We start from the raw sequence: 21,542 nt of genomic DNA, 5'->3' as shown, positions 1-21,542 counted from the left end.
TGTCCATTCAAATATTTTAAAATATTCAACATGGCTGCTCATGATTTAATAACATCATTCTTGTTGATCATTTCTTTGCCTCTTTTTTGATGACGTCACTGCTATCCGCAGTTCTCAGTTGTGAACAATAGGTGTCAGCATTGATTTCCTTTCTAAAAGTGTGACTGTGTACATTCTTAAAAAAAGGCTTCTTAAGTTTTTATTTGCAGGATGTTACTTTCAATATAAACCTGTTACATATATCAGCAAAATTCTTAACCAAAATACAACTCTTGATTTTCACAAATACAGTTTGCTTTGTTGCAAAACGATAACTTTCACATCATCAGAGCAGCTTCAGAGTGATAACATCTGCATTTAAAAATGGTTAACCTATCACATCCGCAGTGTTACCTTCTGAAGATTAAACGCACAGGAATACACACGCAGCTTGCCAATAGACACAGAAGACTTCATTATTATTGCACATAAAGAAAACACTCTTGTCCTAACTAGTCTCCCTGTGGTAATAATACACAATATCAATTTGCAGCCAAGAAAAAAAAAAAAGGACTAAACGCAGGTTTTACATTTGATAGAAAATGGAATAATTCTGTGTCTGTGTGCACTTGTGTTTGACAGTCTCACCGAGCTGTGCCCAGAGGGGGTTGTAGGGATGCGTCTTTGCCAGCATGTCAACACTCTTGGAAGAGTGTTTCTCAAGGAAGATCTTAATTGGAGGCTGCCCATTGGGCATGACAGTGGGCACCCAGGCCAGGTGATTGGTCAGGATGGCGGTCAATAACGCGGGAAGGAATCTGGAATTTCAGAGAGAGCGTGATCAGCAAAGAGTAAAAGAATATCAGAAACTTCTTCACTGGTTGCCATTTATGAGAAATTCCTTTATTTACTTGGGTGACACCTGACCTGGTGTCATTGTGATTAAATCTGCTCTCACTAAATGGAAAAACTTTGGTCAGCAGCCTTTTTACTTTCTGAACAGACGAGCACATTCACAGAAACACACAAGTGACACACTCATGCACACACTATCTGTACGATTCACTTCTCAGTTCTGTCTACTTCCCTTCCTGTCTCATGACTCAACACAGAAATGGAAGTTTAGTTTCCCCACGTGCCAGAACACAGTTGTGATAGAGGCAGCCATCATTCATGGGAACTCTGATGAGAACACTCAAACATGATGCTTCAATGAGTCAATGTGTGTAGCTGGGAGGGGGTTGTGTTAACCGACAGTGGTGGAGACTTCAAGAAATGAGACTGATATGGAAAACAAATGGTTGCTTCGGAGATGCACTTTCTATTCCCAGCCTATGGTTGGTGAGCGTGCAGAGAGTCACTCTCTGCAGAGACACACCTTGGACCATTTAACACAATGGGGCTGTAAAATTATTATGAAAACAACTAGTCAAACTAACTTTAAAAAAACTTCAATAATGAATTTTTTACATGGATTTTCTGTTGCTCATTCCCAGTTTGATTAATTACATTTCAGTCTTAAACCATTTTCAGACAAAACATGAAAGTATCAACTTGTACTATAAGAACTTGCATCAACTATCTATTTATTTAAGAAATTGTCAGATTGACAGATAATAAGAATTTTGTTGCAAAGCTATAATCAACCAGTGAATTTAAAAGAAAAAAACAAAACATATCTTACAGGTCAATTTGATGTATAAATTCATTTTTATGCGGTGAATGCTACTTAAATCATCTGTACTGAATCTGGGTGCAATGTTCAATAAAGGCCTTGCTACCAATTCATACATGTACAATTAGCAGTGGTTTGACGTGGCTTTGTAACGGCAACAATAAGCAGTTAGAGACTGGCAGGGATCTTCTCATTCACAGCTCTTCTTAAGGCAGACAAATAGATGCAAAGAGGGTGAAGCAGTCAGTGTGAGTGTGAGCAAGTGTGTTCGAAAATGTAAGAAAGGCGTTTGTGGGGGACAGAATGAATAGTCCATGTCAATCTGCATGTCTGTTGATAAAATTGACACTGAAGGACCAGCTGTTAAGGTTCAGGAAAGAGTGCATGTGGAACACTTTCAAATATGCACATTTCCCCTCTTTATAAGTAAGAGCTCCTTTGATTCACATCTATTTTCTCACCGCTTTTCAGCTTAGAAAGAGTCAAACTCACTGCTGCTGGGTTTACTGGACGAAAGAAGAAAAACTGAAAACATTCTTTGATCAATATATTTGATGTGACAGTTTGAAAAGCATTTCTTTTGATCCCAGTATAGGAAACAACCTATAGAGGCTTGTGAGGTTTTTGTGGCACATGAGCAGACACTCAACTGGTTCTTGGAGGCCTGCTCCATCAGTAGGGAGAGCTCCCTCATGAAGTGACCGCAGAGCTGGTTTTTCTCCGATGCTCCAGACATCATAGTCAACCAGACGGGCTCGGCCACGCGGGGCATTGTGTAGAGGTCGCAGATGGTCATCCTGGAGATGAGGTATGGAGACGAAACGAGGGATGAAAGTGGGAGAAGGAATGGAGAGAGAAAATAAAAAGGGAATGAGGGGGAAAAAAAGAGAAAACAGACAGAGAGAACAGACACGTTATTGTCTCTCAGGGAAAACAAAGGAGATCTCAGTTCCCAGAGCTTTGCTGTCTGCTGTGAGCCCATGGGAGACCCTCGTTGTGCGTGTTTGTAACAGTCCAACAAATCTGTGTGCACACACACGCACACATACACGACTCTGTCTCTTGGTACAGTGTTTGGGTACATGCATATCTGTGTGAGGCTCAGTGGAAGCATTTGTCCATTGAGAATGACTGGAGTTTCCATGGAACGTTGGGTGGTGATGAACATGTCTCGGCCAGAGGCCAAGCTTTCACCCAGAGGCAGAGGGGAATCTCTGCAACCACATAAATGTGGTAGGTTTTGGGAAAACATAATGCGGCTGCTGACTGTACAGATTATCTAAAAGATGATGCCATCTTCTGCTAACACAACAAAATAGTCATGCAAGACTTAATCAGCTCCGCTGATCAGTCACAAGACTTCTAGGTCCTGCTGATAAAACCCTGTGCTGGCTGATTTGGTTCTACTTGAAGCAACAGGGGATTTCAGATTGTAAACAAGGTCAACTCACAACCTCTGACCTATAAAGAAGCCAGTGAAATGAGAGATAAGGACATGCTGCGAGCTGAGAGAAAACGCAGGTGTCACACAGTTAAAGTGGCCTTCGCTAAAAGTCCCCTTTACCAAAGAAATCACTAGTGATTTTACCTTTAAAGGGAATCAACAAAAAAGGGAGGGCCGATGACTTTAACAGAAATGCAACAGTTGCTGCAAGTTGCTCTCTTTCAACTAAACTGTTAAGTGGCGCAACACTCAACCTTTCCATCAAAGATTAAATGTCAATGAGTGACATTTAAGAATGAACACAGTGGAATTATTACAGCCTTTCCATCAAGTTCTTTGACTGAGGTCACTCAGAAACTATTAATATCCAAAGAAAACAACATGCTCATTTTGACTTTGCAAATTTATCATAAATGTGATTAATAGACAGAATAGACAACAGACGGTAAACGTGGCATCAAATTACTCCAGCATTGGATAATAAATCACAGCATGACTGATCTACTTCTTAAAAATTATTTATTCATCGGTCCCAAAAACAAAAGAAAGTGGGCACAGCAGGAGCCAGAAAGAAGGAACTGAGATGCAATGCATCACCCAATATGATGTGTCTGACTTTGTACGTCAGCAGAGAGGATCCGTATCGAATGACTAGACGTGTCAGTCATTCCTGTTTTATGAATAGGCTGACTTTTCGGTGACTTTTTAAGCCCCTCCCCTACTTGACCCTGCTGTGTTTGCGTACATTCGAGCACCGAGAGTTTGCCATCATGCAGAGTTCTGATGTGGAGCCAGCTCTACATGCGCAGCAGCCGTTCAGGTGAACTTTGCAGGCTTCAAGTCTGATATAAATCAAACTGATGTGACAGGCTGAGAGGGTTGCATTTAAAAGACCTCACAACATTTAAGGGGCTTGGTTTTGCAAAGTGTTGTTTCATAAAGCAACTTGAAGACCCTCGGAAATATTGCAAGTTTAGCAAGTTTATTGTCAATAAAATGCTCTAATTTCACTGCACTAACCAACAGTTTAACTTATATCACTGGTGCTCAAGAAGAAGGAACCTGTGTGCATACAAGTGGATTTTATGATCAAAATAAATAAGATGGCATTTCCGTTTGAGCTTTTATCACCCTTTTAGCTTCGTTTCAGTGGCTGATGTGAGCATTAAGTGAGCTGAAGACAAATGGACAGAGCTTACTTTAACCCAAAGTGCTTCACAGGAGAAGACTTTCAACTTTATGTAAATGTGTTAAAATGGGAATTAGGGTCAAACACTGGTTACTTATGCTTTCACCTCCAACTCCCACTTATACACTAAGCACGAGTCCTAACATGACCCCAGAGTAGGCTGGTGTGACTTTTATGTACACATGCCTCTGTTAAGTGAGCAGCTTATCTTTGCCAACATGTGTGCACGCCCGCCCTCCAACTACGTCAAAGCCACATCAGCATCGAGGAAAGGAATTTCTTCCACTTTCCTTCTGTAATGTTCCATGAAGTCAAAACCTCTTAATGGCAAAGGTGGCAATGCTTATATTTAGCTTCTGTCTGGAGGTGAGATTTTACAGATATTTAATTCGTCCAGGGCACTGGTGTTTCTCCTGCTGGCACTTGCATACTGTTTACTATTCTGGTGCTTGCTTGTGACCAGTGTATGAGGTAGATAGGGTTGCCACTCAGGAGGCTTGGGTTACTGAGGCCAAGTGTCAACAGGCATATGACTGCAGCAATGCGGAGACCTCCAACAGGGAACTGCCTGCCAGCGCGTATGTGGCAAGTGAAAGTAGTGGTGGATACAGGCATGTGCTCACACATTCAAAGGTTCGTGTGTTTTATGGGCACTTAACAGTCATGCAACTCTGGCGAGCATCTCTCATGCATACAAACATAAACATTCACTCAATTATGCAGCCTAATGAGTACAAATTTATGACTTCATAATTCATGTCACCACAAATAAATATTAATTCCTCCTGGAACTGATGTTTCTGCAGGTCTAAATAAAAACACTCTCCTTAAACACAGCCAGAGATCTAAAGAAAGAAAGAATGCCCAGCATGCAATGTGGTTACAATGCAATGTTCAGCTCAGCTCAGGTAGGGAACAGAGTGTTCCTCCTTTCTTCAACTCAACATGATGGAACGTCTCTTACTAGACTCGGAATGCACATTTTTAATTGTTGTAATAATTACTGAAAACTAACTGTTAGCATTACATTATTCTTACTAATAAAGGTGTATGCTTGTGAAACATGGAGCTCACTGCATCAGTAACAGAATCTCTTTAGGCAACCTCAGTTATATTCCATGTGGCCTTTTCCTATTCATGTGCAGCAGCCACATATCAATATTTACAGATCTTTTACTACCCACCAAACGGCACCAGCCTATTTGCATCATATCCTGCTCAAAGAGGAGAATATCCTGAAAATTCAAATGTTACGATACAGATGAATAGTCCAATTTTATGGTGATACATCCTATTCAAAAGCTGTATCCACTCCTTGGGCACGGATTTTAAATGTCACATCACTTCCTGAGTTTCCATGATGCAGACAGTTTGCTATGTACCCACAGTACATAGAAACTTAATGACAAGGCAGGCTTTGGTGAACTGGGAGAGTTTGCTAATTAACATGCAGTAAAAGCACAGACCAATGTGGTTTGTGAAAGCTGTGAGTGATTGTGCTTGGCAGAATTTCTCCACAAAAAGAATGAGAGAAAAGAGTTTTTTTTAAAAAACAGATCCATTTCTGTGTCAGCATGAAAGTGTGTGAGTTGATGTCCCACCTGAACTCGTTGAGCCCATCCACCATTCGGCTGTAAGCCAAAGCTCTCTGGCTGGCATCAGCTGACCGCCGACTCATCTTCATGGCCTTGAGAGTGACACAACACACATGCACTTTTAGATATTTGGCACCGAGGCTGCCAAACTAAGGAATTTGTGAGGGAGAAAGGGGGTGGGCGGCAGGATTGAGGGCAAAACTGGAAGTCATCCAGAGCTGGACAGCGCCAACAACACACACCAGTAAAAAGAGCCGCAGATATACAAGGTATGACGATTGACCAATCAATCTGACAGCAACTCTACTCATTACAACAGCAAAGGGTATAAGGTTTGCATTTTGTTCGTCAGTGCCACAGTGTGTACATTTCACTGGCAGGCTCATCTCCATTCTGTCAATCAGGAACATGATGTCGGATAACGTCACAACGTAAATGCAGATGTGAGAATAATTTGTATTAATTTACCTGCTCGATGGAGCTCTTGAGTTTGTTCATGTGGCTTTCAAAGAGAGGGAAGTGAGAGAAGAAGAAATCCTGGAAGCGGCTGTTCTCCTCGGGGTTGGGGGACAGCGTGAAAATGACTCCGATGGCAATCTTCTTCTTTCGGGTGGTACCGAGGCTCGGACCTCCGCTTTCATCGGACATGTTGAAACTCTCCTCCACCGACCTGATCAGAACACAGTTAACAGGGTGTCAACCTCAGGCAAGAGCAAAAAGGCAACAGTCCTCATATGCAAATCTGAATCCTGGTACTTTGGCCCATAAAGTTCTCATTCGTCTTTTGTAAAATCTCACAAACCCAATTTGTTATGGATCCACAAAAGTTAGTGTACTTCTGCAGCACGGAATAAACATTAAGGTTAAAGTTAAGTATGTGAAAAATAACACTTCCATCTTTAAAACACAAAATGTGAAGAAAATGTGAAGATTCTTTGGTCATGTTGAACTGGAGGATCAGTGCATTCAGAGGCTGGCAGCTGAGTTTATAGTAACAGGACAACACAGCATCCTGTCTAGTCACAGCAATGTGCATTTGGGAGCACAGTTATCAACACGTAGCAGCAGTGTGTCATTTTCCCAGCTGCCTGCTGAATTCTGAGGAAGTTCGTGCCGGATAAACTTTACAAAAGCCAGACGGAGGCCCTGAACAGGGTGAAAAGGCAGAGAGAGTCTGTGAGTGTGACTGATGGGAAGTCGCTTGAGATGCTCTACTTAACATTTTAAATGTATGAAAGTGTGGCCATTACTTGATGCTAATTTGTTTTTGTCTATATCATACAGAAAATATTTTCCAAAACTAACCAGTTACTGAAAACCATTTTCAAATGAATGCACCTGTTTGAGCAAAGAACAACTTGTGTAGCTTTCTTTCTTCTCTTCAATTTCTTTTCAGTTTATTTTGCCATTTCTTTGAGATGAATTCAAAAGGTGTGTTTGCATGATACTTTTGCGCCTCACCATCGAGGGAAGACGCCATTCTCCAGGCTGGTGGTTTGACTGCGGAGCCATCGGCGCTGGTAGCTCGAGGCGCAGCTGCTTGTCAAGGAGGAGCCGGGGGACGGGTAGGGAGTGATCAACAGGCTGCTCAGAGAGGCTGAAAGGACACATGGTGGGTTGGAAAAGAGAGGAGAGGAGGGCAACAAAAAAAAAAGAGATTAAGAAAGGCAAATGAAGAGAACAAGAACAAGTAGGAGGTGCACAGAGGAGGGTTAGGGAACAGATGGAGAGAATGGTGGATGACAGCAGAGTAAAAGGACAAGAGTGAGTCAGACAACAAGTGTGTGGGGTTACTCATTCTCAATGACACATCGTTCTCACAGAGTGAGACAGAATGAAGGACAGTAAGTGTTCTTAATGAGACAAAGAAAAAACACTTGGAGAAGGGCAAAGAATTCATCACACATCTTCTCCCTTTTTTTCTAAACAGTGTCTGATGACTGAACAGCTTTCGTACGAGATCCAGTATCAGCTACCTTACGGTCACATGCTGCAGTTGTTGGGCCACCTGGCTTTACACCAGACTTGGCATGATAACAACAACCTCCATACCTAGACACACGCACAGAGTGCAGGCCACTGATCGCTGGGTAATTTACCAGCAGGCACGATAAATGGTCAAATGAACCATCTTGATTGTGTGTGATCTTGTGTTCGTGTGTGAAGCGACTGGGGAAAAAAAAAGAACTTTAAAAATGCGTTAGATGAATGTGAATGATGCACGAGAGGAAACTATGCTAATGAGGTAGACAGAAGGAGGCTGTGTGTTATAGAGGGACTCGTGTGCGTGAGTGTCAAAAGAACTCTCCAGCTCAAACACAGTGTGGGGTGGCGGAAAGATGACAGAACAAAGCTTAAATTAGAAGTTAATTTACTAGTAGAAGGTTTTAAAAGCTGCTATATTTAATCTTCAGCATGTGACCGGTGTTGAGGGGGGCAGAGGTCAGTTTCCACAGGACAAGGTTTCCCAGTCCCCAGAGCATGTGTTAAGATCCCACCACCCTCTTCCAGCTTGCATTATTTTCCTGTGAGTGGTAAGGATTCTTTTTAAACATCCCTGTCAGCTTTGAGAGGGGACATGGGAGTCATGTTCGTGCAGGGCAGACTGTATGCATGCGGTTGTGTGAACATGTGTTAGTAAAGCTGAAGCATCACAGGCTAAAGTTGCTGGTAGTTTTGACCTTGATCAGTCAAGTTAAAGCAGCTCAAGCACCTGGACACGGGAGGTGCTTGTGAAATAAAAATACACTCATTAGTTGCATCATGCATGTTCTGTCAAGTCCAAATCACGAGAACCAGATATTGACTTTTTTTTTTTTTTTTTTAAGAGTCTGTGATGTTTTGAAGTCGCAAAAATACTCCTGATGTTCTTTGTTCCATGAACTATTTTTCTTTCCATTAAAAGAATATCATGTAAGCACAATTCAAAGCTCAGCTGCTAGACTGAAAGCTGCACTGAGTGTAGGTCAATCCAGGCTTTGCCTGCTAGTCTCATTAACGTACCTGACCTGGCGATTCCACTGTCCCTTTCGTCGTAAAGACCGCGGCCGGGCATGTCCATGGGGTGACTGTGGCCTGCAGGAAAGAAGGTTGACGAAGATGTGGAAGCCAGAAAGCGAGGGGTTGAGTCACATGATGAGAAAGTGGGAAGGGAAGACAGAAAAAAAAAAAGAAAAGAAAAAACAATTTGTGAAAAGCAGAACAATGTGATCAACAAAAGATAGTCAGAGGATTGTAGTGCTGGCATATTCCACACATCCTCAGCATCCCATGTCTGAGCAACAGCTACTGCTAAAGGTTAAAGGTCATTACTGATTGATCCTTAAGCTGTTTGTGCACCCATTGTTTTGCAACTCCGACAAGAGGAAGTGTCAAAGGCAAAACAAATAAGGCAAAAAGCATTTCTGTTGTAATAGGCTGTTGCTCAACAACTCAATAACTGTCACCAACAACAACAACCGCAGCTACTACTACTGCTAGACCGTTCTACAACAGAGTCAGTTTGTGTATTCTCAAGCTCATCTATTCCAGGTTAGAAAAAGAAAAGAACATTGATTCTTCTTCTAAAAACAAACAGGTGTGTAAAGTACAAATTCAGCATATGAATAAACCCATGCCCTCATTTGACACAAGGCTCATGACCATATGGACACTGCCTTACTGGTAGAGCTACAATAGCATAGCAATGCAAGAATGTATTAAACAGCATTGTGAGTAGGAAGCATGACGCAGAAGAAGGCTCACTAGTTTGCAAAGGCAGAGGGGTTTTACCCTCCCTGTGAAAGAGAGAGGTAAGGACACTTGAGGCAATTTAGCTCTATAATTGTAATGAATATAGTCTGACCTATCTTGCAGAACCATCAGAGCCATAAATTCATTCACTAGCATATCAACAAATCTGAAGATACAAGAGTCAAAAGCAACATCATCAGTGACTAAACAATAAAGGACTCGGAGAAACGGACAGCAAGGCCTCAACGTCACAGAGTCAATCGGAAATTATAGAAGGAGACCACACAGATCCACTGCAGGAAGTGTTGCATTATGGGTATGAATACACCTGCTGTAACCACACAGGTTTGCTTTATGGGCAAGAGCCGGCAACATAACGTTTAACCTCCATCTCTGAAAAGCTGAGAAAACTTCTACAGAGAAAGTTTAGTGGTGAGTTTTAGTGAGGTTTCCCAGTGACCAACAAGGAGTCTGTCTAATTTCATGAATGTGAGCATCATTACTATTTGTTCTGGTCGTTTTAGCTAAATATATGTTCATAAAAAAACCAGAAAACTCTGGATAAAAAGCCTTAAAGCACTGCAGGAATGCTCCAGACATGGTCAAAGAAGAGCCGGTCAAAGTATGTCAGTGAATAACAAAGAAAAGGAGAAGAAGTTGCAAGAAAATGACTAAATATTACAGCAACCAACACCAGTTAACCCCCATGCAATTTATTTGTGCACAATACACCTGGGTCAGATATTACTGGCTAGAGAAAAACTTTATGGCTGAAGTTGTTTGATTGGGCATTAGAAAAGAAAAGAAGAGCGGTAGAGGTCTGAAACTACACATTTCCTCCATGATTTACAAAGTGGAAGTTTAGTGTTCAACAACAATCCCGAGTTGGCACCTTCTTCATAACCAATTGTTCGAACCAGCCCAAATCGTTCATCATCTTTTTAAAGATGTCCGATGTAAACCTCATCAAAGAATTTCTTCAGCAGCAATAATATGACCCAGGTTATTTGCAGCATGCCATGCTATTGCGTGCTTTGACTACAACTGCTACCCCCTCCAGTGTAAGATTCACCACACAGACATGCACCCGCTGAGAGTCAAATCCTCCACAATAACTCAGAATACTCCAACTACAGCCTCCACACACACATGCAACTGGCAAACAGCAACTGCAGCCAGTTTGAAGGGCCAACCTGAAAAGAAAGATGCGCTCTTGATGAGGCGCAGCGGGCCCTGTTCAGAGAAGGCCCGTCGAGGGCTGCAGAGCTGAGAAAATCCTGTACAGCATAAACAGAAATATTGAAGAGAAAAAGAGGGGAAAAGAGACAAAAACATGAATCATGATTAGTGAATGAAGAAGAGGGAAAGCTGGCTCCATCCTGCTCTCCGACCATCTTGTTAGTTACAGGAGATTTCTAGTCTGGAAAGAAATGATGATGAAATCATCTGCTGATCAGTGATACAAGACAAGAGAGCTGGTATCACTTACAGAGAATACAGCTAATCCGAATTCTTATAATTCATTTATGAGGGCAGGGTTTCAGCTTTAATGCTGAGAACTTTTGTTTTTTTCTGTGAGAGAGAGAGAGCAAGTGCAGTGAAAGATGTATGATTTCTCCTTTGATAAAAGGTTTTTTATACTTTACTTTCTAATATCTGTATTTCATACTCTTAGTTTCACTTCAAGTCTGTCTCTGTAAACTCGCTGCACCTCAAAAAAACCGAGAAAAAGTTTCACCACCACTAATAAGTACAGTCATGAGGTTTACAGAAGCAGCAGACAGAAGAATCAATTCAGCTGAGCTGCTCAGAAATGATGAGGCTTCGAGGCCTATTCAATCCTTTAACTCTTCACCAGTGGAGGGGAGGAGGGATAGATAGAGTCTTTTCAGCACGGTTTGTTTGTACCAAAACAAGAATGGTCCTAAAGTAAAGGGTAAAAAACACCTGCGACAAACAAATTACTTCAACTGCGAAAAAAGCTAAACAAAAAGCTAAAATCCAGTTGCAGTTGGCCTCCAAAAGTAACTACTTACACTTTATATTATCGAGTTATTTCTTACAAAATAATCTGTGTGTAGTCAAACACAGTTCATCCACTTTCAACTAAAATTCTGTAAACTCAGAGGATACAGAGGAACAATCACCAGGGAATCAAGAAAGTTCGATGTGTTACTGGGTTGCTATGGTTACCTATGTTCCCTAGGAGACTGTTTGGCCCTGTGTTTTGATCAGGCTTTATGGTGTTGCTGTCCTGCCCGATGAACTCCAGGCTGTCTTGTAACCTGTGGAGGGCAAAGCAGAACGTGAGGAATCAAATGTTTCAATAACTTACAACATTTTAACACCATTTCACATTATTCACTGTTCATTTTGACTAGTTTCTAAATACAGCATATAGGCCATTATGGAGAAAAAGTGCAGAGGAAGACATAGAACAAAGGTTTACTTAACTAAGATAGACACATTGAATACCCATCACACACAAGACAAATGGGGCAGGAAAGAGATATCAAATGAGGTCAACTGCACTCAAACTTATGGGGACTTCCAGCAAATGTGACCACAGCAACTCTTTCTCCATATGGGTACAAAGTCATTTTGAAGGGATAAAACGGTTTAAGGGTCAGGGTTAGTTTTATGGTAAGAGTTAAGGTAAAGCATTCAGTTGTGTTGGGTAAGGTAAGTTAAATGGAAAGTCCCCACAGGCAATATAAATCAGACACGTGTGTGTGTGCTTACGTGTTGAGACTGCCATACACACTGCCTCCTGTCCTGGCGGTGAAAACCTTACTCAGCATAAGCTGAGGTGGCGATCTGATATGACGATAGCACAGGGACAAAGATTATCAGCATGAAAGCTCAGTTCATATGTATGCATGTAAGCCTTTTACATCTGGCCTGCTCCTATTCTCCCTGCATAGAATTCTTTAGCTACAGAAACATGTTACATCTCCTAACTTAATGAAAAACATTTACCAACAAGGTCAAAGTATGTCTTTCCATTCTATTTTATTTCATTACTACCTGTAAGGAGAGTAATCAGTCACGCTTTTCTTACCTGATCTGGTGGATTTTGAGTGTGGAACCTTTGTAGCTCATGGCCACAGAGCCAAACATCATCTCCCCAAGCATTACCACGTCGGACGAACACCTCGAACCCTGTCGAGGAGATTAATCTTTTAATCTTTTTAATCCTTTAAAAGAATAAACTAAATATAATCCCTCATGGACCTGAAGACTTCTACATGCCCTTTGCTGCTAAAGCAGATGAACTGTGAGTGTGTAGCTATGCATATGCATAACTGCAGGGGATTAAGTACATGGAGCGCGCAGGTCTCAGTCCGTGAGCATTACCTGGAAGCGGAGGCCATGCTCCTTAGTTTCTCTGGTTTCAGAGGTACAGGAGGAGGAGCTGTCGAGGGAACTGCTGCTGCCTCCAGTAGGACGGAGCTGGCAGCACTTCCCAAACATTTTCACCTGGCCATCTGTGTTCTGTGGGTTAAAAACAAAAAATAGCTGACATAAACGCAAGTTCATCTGACCTAAAAGACAGTACTTAACTTACTCTAAAGCATAGTCCTTGCTTTTTGTGACTATAAAAGCATCAATCACTAGAGCTTTATTTAAGGTCATTAACAAGATTTGGAAGAATGAAGCAAATTAGCAGCTCATATTTTTTTGCCTACACTGCAGCTTGCCTTTTAACAAAGTGCAGCCCTGACTGAACGACAGAAAGGCCGTTTTTTGTAGGTAATAATTGCTCATCCATGTAAATAATTACAAACAAAAATCAATTAATTAGACTATTAGTTTAATTTACCTACATATATTCAGAAATGTAAGTATTGGACATTTGGTAAATTTGCGCCCACACTTGTGGCAGCAATCTGCATGAGTGGGAGCAGATAAAGTCAAGACCACGTTACTGTGGGGGGGGGGCTATCTCTGCTATGCAGCCCTGTGTTAAACTGAAAAATAAATCAAATAAACAATAGAGAAAATTCTAGTATCACAATTAAGAGTTCCTGAGTTGAAGACAAACTTTTTAATGGAAAAAATATAAATGGAATCATACTGTGTGGGTCAGTAACCACAGAAACCTAAGCCAAAGGCAGTTGGGTAAACAGCTAACTAACAGCAATGTGAGCTCAATCAGCCCGAGTCATGTGCCTTCTTAACTTGGCAGCCTATTGAAGAGGAATGCATTTGGGAGGGTGGGAAAGGGAGAGGGTGTGTGTGGGCTTTTTTTGCTCAGCTCTAATGGCTCACATGAAACTACTGTGGCATCCCATGTCAAAGAGGGAATGGGAAACAGGAAAACAAGCAGACAGCAAGAGATATAATTGGTACTTTCAGATACACAGTAACAGTCAGCTTCTGTGCAGATAACTTTGTACATTTCATATCTTAGAAGTTATTTTGTAACATGCACATATGCTCGCAAAGCCACTCCTGAGTGTTTGTTCGAGTATGGACATGGGTGTGTGCGTTAATGTGTGTGTGCGTGTCTGCTGCAGTGCAGTGTGAGGTATGTACACAGAGTTCAGCAGCATGTGACTGCCAGTCATATGACTCTTCCAGAACTCGTGACCGAGCAGCGCCGCAATCTCTCCCTGCCTCTCCCTCTCCCCTCCCTCCACCACTCAAAATACATCCCTCTCCAATTCCTGCAGTTTTCTCTTCTAAAAAATCTTTTTCTTCATTCTGCATCGGTTTCTTTGCATTTGTATGCTTTTTCACATCTCTTTCCAGCCCATACACTCCCATCTTCTGTGTCTCTTGCTTGATCCCTCTTTTCTCTATTCCTCATTCTCTGTAAAGACGTGCTTTGCATGTTCACACTGTTGATCCGTCTAAAATAAATTCCAATGAGTTGACAGAAGGAGCGGTCATGTGATGGAACTCAAGAGTGCCTAGAAAAGCCATGATGCTGCAGAATGCACCAAAAACACTGACACCATGCACACACTGAAGTGAACCCCCTAAATTCAGGGGAAATTAGCTTAGGAAGTTGAGCAAGCATACAAACTTCATGTCAATGTTAGCAGAAGGTGAGCACAGGTCTGTGTGATGGCAAGGTTATGGAGATAATAAAGAGCCAGGTGGAGAAGGTGCAGCCAAACAGCAAAGGCTCAGTAGGAAATTAAAAAGACCACAGGGGAGCTGAGGACAGGTAAACACACAGCTGGAATAGAAGCACTGTGACAGAAAAAGCCAGAAGGAAGAGAGAAATTATGTGAGAAGCAGAGAGTGAGAAGGCAAAGTATTATGTGAAGAAATTAAGCGAAGAAAAAGTTCTGTGAATAAAGGGGAAGATGATACGGAGTTTCTGCATGTTTATAAGGGTAAGAGATACAGACTGATTGACAAAAGATAACAGAGAAAAGAAACCAGAACCAAAACCAGAAAAGATCAAGACAACTAGATTATTCTGGAAAAACAAAGGATAGTTATCAAAAAAAAAAAGTTCTGAGTCAAAGAGGAAAAAAACAGCTTAAGACAGATGAAGATGGACAGGAGAGAAAAAATAAATATCTAGACTGTGAGTGACATGCCTGTCATGTGAGGATGAAAGAATGCTGCTTACACACGGGCTGTCAGCTGAGGCTATTATTGTTACAGATAAGAGCACCAGAACAAACCGGTCAGGGTCGGACACCAACACACAGCAGGTTATGAAAATATTCAGCCTGTTATACAGAATTAAAAGGGCCAGGAGTGGTGACTGTGTGTCATGATCTGGTTTGTGTTCTCATCGGCGCACACAAACAAACAACCTCTTTGATATACTGTTAAAATCTGCCTTGACGAAATGATCACAAGACTCAAAATGCTGAAAAGAAATCTCACTCAACTGGTTTTTGTGTCTGATCCGGTTTTGGTGCAGAAAACTCTGAACCCACACGTCACAAAAATGCTGTATTTGAACTGTAATATTATTCATGTCACACAGGACAAAAGAAATGCCAACATTCAGAACTGGCAGGTACAAAATAAAGTATTTAAATTAAATCAATAAAAAGTTAAGTTAAGATTAATACATTTAAAACAGTCAAAAATCTGGTGATGCACACGTTTCCTGTAGATTAAGCACAGTTTAGGTCCTCTGATCTTCAGGAATCAAGACGCATGACTACCTGTAAATCACACCTCTGTGGCTCTATTTGTCCATCTCTCTGCTCTTATCTTTGCTCATCAAATGCTGCCTTGTGCTTGAACTACAGATAATGAAGACGAAATATAAAGAAAGAGGAGGGACCAAAAATAGGAGACAAGGGTGGGTTTCCAAAAGACCGGACACATACGTGAAAACAAAACGAGTGACTCACTGTGATGGGGGTTTCCTCTGTGCCCCTTTTCTTGGCATTGGAGTCAAAGAGGACATTTCTGCCGCGTCTCTCACAGTCCTGGTAGACTATCAGTCTGATCTGACTGGGTTCCAGCTGGGGATGTGGCCAGCTAGATGGAGGGAATGAAGACAAAGAATGTGATGTTTAGAGTTGGAGGATAAGAGGGTGAAAAGTGGGAGGGAGATAAAAATAAAAATGGAGTTAGCACAAATAGACTGATGCTGATCGGGGAGATTAAACCTGAAAAAAGGGGGGGGGGGGATGTGGCAAATTAATAAAGCCTTGCAAATTAATAAAGCCTTTCCCAAAACATTCAGGCATTGTTCCGAAGCAAGAACAGCAGGAATAAAAACACACACTACATTATTACTAATGAAGACTAAATTTAAAAGAAAAGAAAACTGGTAACCCTCTAAGAATGACTAAACTAAAAGGCTTTTCCAGATGGAACGTGAAACCTTAAGCAATGTCCAGGCGCTAAGCATGAGGAGAAAAGTAAATATGGTGTACTTGCAAGCTTGTAATAAACACTGTTTGAGCTGTCACCCGTCCCACATGGCATGGCAAAGCAAGCACAATCCATGCCACAGCTGCCAGTCATCCATCTCATACCGAAACCTGTGGGGAACCATAAAACCTAGTGCCCACCTTCCACTACACATCTACAATGTACCCAGATAGGAAGCAGCTTCTCAAGAAAGCCAAAATAAAATTGATATTCTGTTTTTCATCCTGGAATATCTGTGCATGCTTCACCTATTCAGTCTGCAGCTCCCTCCTTCTTGACAGGGAGGAGCTACAACACAGTAGTAGGTTTGTAGTAACACATTGGACTATAAGCCAATAAAACAGCCTGCCGTTCCACCAGATCAGTTGACACATCATTCATACTTTTATTTCACGATTATCCTCAGCTAGAAGTGCAGTGACACTAACAGAATAGGAATTATTTTAACTGAGCAGATGACTGAAACCAAAATTACCATAGTGAGACATAAAAGGTAAGGATATCCTGTACAATCAGAGGGCTGCTGCTTCTATACTCAACTTACTCACATGTCACAGTATCCTTGTGCAAGATACTGAACTCCATATCACACCCAAATGTGTTCCTCACCTCTAAGCTGCTCAGCTCACACTGCGTACAAATGGCTCTTCACTCGACTCTGGGATGCCCCTCTCAATTTCTGAGAAACTGTCACCTGAACGATAAAGTAGGGGCTATAACGATGACAGGAGATTGGAGCAGCTAATAGTCAAGGATTTCTGTCTGCTCTGACAGAATGGGTCGGGTTGATGGACACAGGGCTTGACCTAAATATTGCCTTTACTGGGGAGCAAGTGTTAATAATAAATAGGCTGGTGGGGAGTGGGAGAGAAAGAACAGTTAAGTCGACTCGACTTGCCAGTAAAATAGCAGACACATAATCCCCCGTTATTAAGCAGCATTTCAGTGACGAGTCGTTGAGCATTTGACAGGGAATGCCTGTGTATGCGAGCTTCTATTTACCAAACACTGGTGTCAAAGTCTGGCCCACGTTTTTTGGAGACAAAATAATTCTGTCGTGCTGGGGAGCAAAGAGAGTCGTCATCAAACTAAAGTCACTGGCATGCTGAGAGTCAGAACCACCATCCATCCATCCATCCCCAGCCTTCAATCCTGTCAAACTTTTCTTCTACGTAACCAACACGCTGCCTTCCGATATGAACCAAAACCACTAACAGGATGTAAATTACACTTTGCACACGTTCAACAACAGGAGCCACATTTTACATTGTGCTACTGCTCAGCTTTGTACCCGTTTAATGGTCTTAGCTGTTTTTAGTTGGTAATCTTTTCAATGTTAAGTCATTTGCAGTCGTTTTTCTTTTTCAAACAGCCCTCAGACAAAAAGTACCAATAAAAAAGTATTTTGGTAATGGTACGCAACCTCACTGGCAGCAGAAATACTAATACAGTACTTTAAGTACTTTAGAAGCCTCATGCTGCTACAAGATTTAAGAAAGAAAAAAAAGTGATTGCAAGAAATGCTAAACTAGTACCAAAAATTTACTTTTGCTGTTATAAAGAAATGAAAGGACAAACATCGAGGTCCGACCACTACTAAAGAACAGAACAACACCCGTCTTTCCCAGATACACACTCAGAAATATATTCAACTCGTGTCATTTGCAGCTAGAAACCCAGCATCCATCTGTTCTGGAGGCTCGAAATGGCCCCTTTACATCTATCAACACTGCCCTCTTTAAATATTTGTTTGAATATTTGTTCACACTGAGTTAGGATCCAGAAGAGAGGCAGAGTCCTGTTAATGCAGGTTCTTATTGCACAGTGAAAAATGTAATAGTTTTTTTAGTCACATTTAGTCACATATTGTGAATAAAATAATTACCATTGTGAGAAACGTCCATTTGTCTCTTGCCTCTACTGAGAGATAAACTGTTTTTATTGGGGGGAAATTGTTTCTGGTGCAGAATCCGATAGTGGCCAGGAATTAGTCCATACTTTCAGAACACCTCTCCAACCACATCTCAAACTTTCAGCCCGAAAGAGTTATCAATTGCTGACTGAGCCAACAGATTAACAACCCTTCTACGGAGTCAATGACTGCTCTGTTATTGTCTTCTGTTTGTGTTTGAGCGCTTTACAAAAACCATCAACAGTTTTCTCTTCTTGGCTTATGTCCGAGGGAAGACCCAACCTCTCTTACCCAGTCTGAGTGCTTAATTTGTGACGTAAAGGCTGCTTGGCTTACATTATGGGCTCAAATTGCATTGTATGGGGCTGGGTGGATATTCAGCTCATAGACATGAGTGTAAAATTACAGAGGCTCTTGTTCAAGTCTGTCGCATGCCTCCCTGCAATTTGAATACTGCCTCTCTTGAATGGTTCAACATGAAAGTGGTGTTCAACTCAACGTGTGCTTTGAATAAATTGTATGTGCTGACATTTACAGATTTCTAATAAAGCTTTATGATACGTGATCCTGCTCACATCTCTGTAACAATTCAAAACAGACTGCTTTCCTATTAAAGATGAGGATAAATAAATAAAGATGGAGTTCATTAAATTAACAAAAGAGTAGAAGCCCAGAACAGCATTAGAAAATAAGCTGACATGATGATAAAAGGTCACTAAAACAACATCTGACAATGACAAAAAAACATTTGAAAGAATAGCGAGGCGGAAACACAGCAGAGGAGGAAGTATCCATCAGTGAGCGTGTGACAGTCACAGTACTGAGAGGAGAGAGGGGAGTCATTCATAAAAGCAGCACATGACTTCATGTTGCATACTTGTACCGGTCTGCCCTCGACTGTCTTGAGCAACAGCAGCTCAACGTTTCTCAGACATGCAGGTATAAAAAGGTATTCATTTCCTTGAACAACCCGCTGATCTATTTAAATAAAATACAGTAAAATAAACTGGTTAAAAAAAAACAAAAAAACACAGCAACGGTGTTATCTAAAACATTCCATGAGAGAAATGAGCAGGATTCTGAATAATTGAGCGACTGACTGTCTTGCTTAGCAACAGTTACCAAATTTGACCTGAACTATCTGTGAAGCAAAGACTCTCTGAACTCTCTCCACCCAAACATGTGTATGCTGAAAACAAAAGCCGAGCTTCCCTACAACTCCAGTTACCCACATGACTGCAGCTGATAGAATCAATCATGTTCTACACATTGCGGCTGACAAGACAAACCGCTGCCTTGCTACTTCAAACTGTCCGTGCTGACGCTGAGAAGATTCAGGCAAAAATATACAAGAGCACCGTTACTGTTCTCAAGCTTCCTTTCACGAACTTCATCATGTCAGCTCGAATGCATTCAAGCCTGGTTAAATATCACCGATTCCTACCTGAGCATCATTGCGAGTCTGCCGGTCTTTCCCCAGCCCTCTTCCTCTCTCTACTCCTCTCGTCTCTCCTCTCTCCTCCTCTGCCAGCCCAAAGCGGGGTCTAAGAATAGCAGTGAACTAAATTCACACAACAACATGAGACTATCAGGTGATCGCGGCAACACTGTGTGTGCCGGACAGTACAGAGGCAGAAACAGCAGCGAGGCTGGACTGCCGACAGCCAGAAAGCGCTGTGATAAGAGAGTGACAGTGGGGATTTGTTTGTGTGCTCTTTCTTAATCCCTCTCTTTTTGTCCCTCTCGCAATTGTGTTCCCTCTTCCCCATCTTTCTTTGTCCGAAAAATGTAAATGTACAATTCATTCCCAACAAAGAAGTGTATGAAGACAGAGGGAAACAAAGACCTTAAAGACCCTCTGAGGGAAAAGTTTCCAAGATGCTGATTCCTTTGACAATCATTTTTCAGCACCAAAAATACGTTTCCCATACATTATTCCTGTGTACGTTACTTTGTCTACGATGCATGCCGTAATTGCATTCAAGGAAGCGTGCTGGTGTGCACGCTGTCACTCACTGCACCCCTGGATAATGCTTACCTAAATCGAAATCTTCTGCATGTAATCTGTGGTTACCTCTTATAAAAGCTCATGGCATTCGCTAAACATACGTGCATTTAGTGATTTTAGGGGCTGCATGAAAATGTGCAGTGTTTTTGTCAACCTGAATGTTAGTAACGGCAGTGGTAGAAGTCAAACTCAAAGTCTTTTTCATCTACCAGACATTTTTCATGCACTGTTTTTCTTTTCTTTTCTTTTCTTTTAAGTCAAAGACAAAACAAATGATGACAAAACAAATCCCAGATAGATAAGCAGTATTAGTAAGACTAACAATGCTATTAAAATATGAACCATCATCCCTCGCTATAACAAAGCAGTCTAGATTCCTGGACTGCTACAAGTCTGACATCAGCCTATACTGACCTCAAAGAGCCCTAGCTCCCTCTCCACTGCCACTGGAACATCTGTGTGTGTGTGTGTGTGTGTGTCAGAGACAGAGGGACAGTTACATAAACATCCCCTCAGCCCAAGCTGTGTGACGTTCTTCCAGCTGTGTGGCAGAGGATTCTGTTACGTCCAGAAGCCTACCCCATCCCCAGCAATTAACCGACCAATGAAAATCTGTCAGACTAAGATCTTTACTGTCACCTAAAGCTTAGCCCACTATTAGAGGGAAGCCCTAAAATGTCAGACATTTTTTCTAATTCTTATTCTTTTTATTTCATGAACAAAAAGGTTCAACAATTCACCGCAGAAGTCAAATTAACTGCCAAAGGGACTTAGTCGTCCTTATTTTGAAAACACCTGACAACCTGGATATGGAGGTAGCATTAAGGACATCTGCATTCCAGCAGTCACATGACACTAGTTGGGGAGGATGCCTCAACGCCCAGAGGTTTCTGTACACACATATACATTACATTCAAGCAGTAAATAGCTAACGGGCTCATAGGGGCAGTGGCTGATATCATCTGAAAGCAATCAGTGTACTTTTGTGGTTACAGTGCTTTTAATCAATGCAACTAAAAATATGTTAGTATGGGGAAAGAAATAAGAACCTAGACTGTATACTTTGTAAGAATTTCAAATTTCTATAAACACGATGTAAAGAAGCCAGAATCTGAAGAGTAAAGTTCAGCAGTATATTCAAAAAGTG

At 41.6% G+C, this 21,542-nt stretch overlaps 1 protein-coding gene across 3 annotated transcripts in view; it reads right to left on the bottom strand.

Annotated features, from left to right (window-relative positions):
- Positions 1-21,542, bottom strand: part of fnip1 (folliculin interacting protein 1) — a 33,039-nt gene that overhangs the window by 4,928 nt on the left and 6,569 nt on the right. The window contains exons 1-13 of one of the 3 annotated variants that reach the window (XM_072375198.1): positions 19,832-20,202; positions 15,947-16,076; positions 12,972-13,109; positions 12,676-12,776; positions 12,357-12,431; positions 11,808-11,899; positions 10,808-10,891; positions 8,886-8,957; positions 7,344-7,479; positions 6,351-6,552; positions 5,889-5,974; positions 2,305-2,451; positions 628-797 (exon numbers count right to left, since the gene is read on the bottom strand). In XM_072375198.1, coding sequence (XP_072231299.1) covers positions 628-797; positions 2,305-2,451; positions 5,889-5,974; positions 6,351-6,552; positions 7,344-7,479; positions 8,886-8,957; positions 10,808-10,891; positions 11,808-11,899; positions 12,357-12,431; positions 12,676-12,776; positions 12,972-13,109; positions 15,947-16,076; positions 19,832-19,842 — 1,444 coding nt within the window. In that variant the 5' untranslated portion in view covers positions 19,843-20,202. Of the gene's footprint in view, positions 1-627; positions 798-2,304; positions 2,452-5,888; positions 5,975-6,350; positions 6,553-7,343; positions 7,480-8,885; positions 8,958-10,807; positions 10,892-11,807; positions 11,900-12,356; positions 12,432-12,675; positions 12,777-12,971; positions 13,110-15,946; positions 16,077-19,831; positions 20,203-21,542 lie in introns of those variants that run through there. The other 2 variants (XM_072375197.1, XM_072375199.1) reach the window with 2 other exon arrangements.

Source organism: Leuresthes tenuis, unplaced genomic scaffold (genome assembly GCF_036924035.1).
Source record: "Leuresthes tenuis unplaced genomic scaffold, fLeuTen1.0.hap1 SCAF_21, whole genome shotgun sequence".
NCBI classification, from domain to species: domain Eukaryota; kingdom Metazoa; phylum Chordata; class Actinopteri; order Atheriniformes; family Atherinopsidae; genus Leuresthes; species Leuresthes tenuis.
This window is presented reverse-complemented; position numbering and strand designations above follow the sequence as displayed.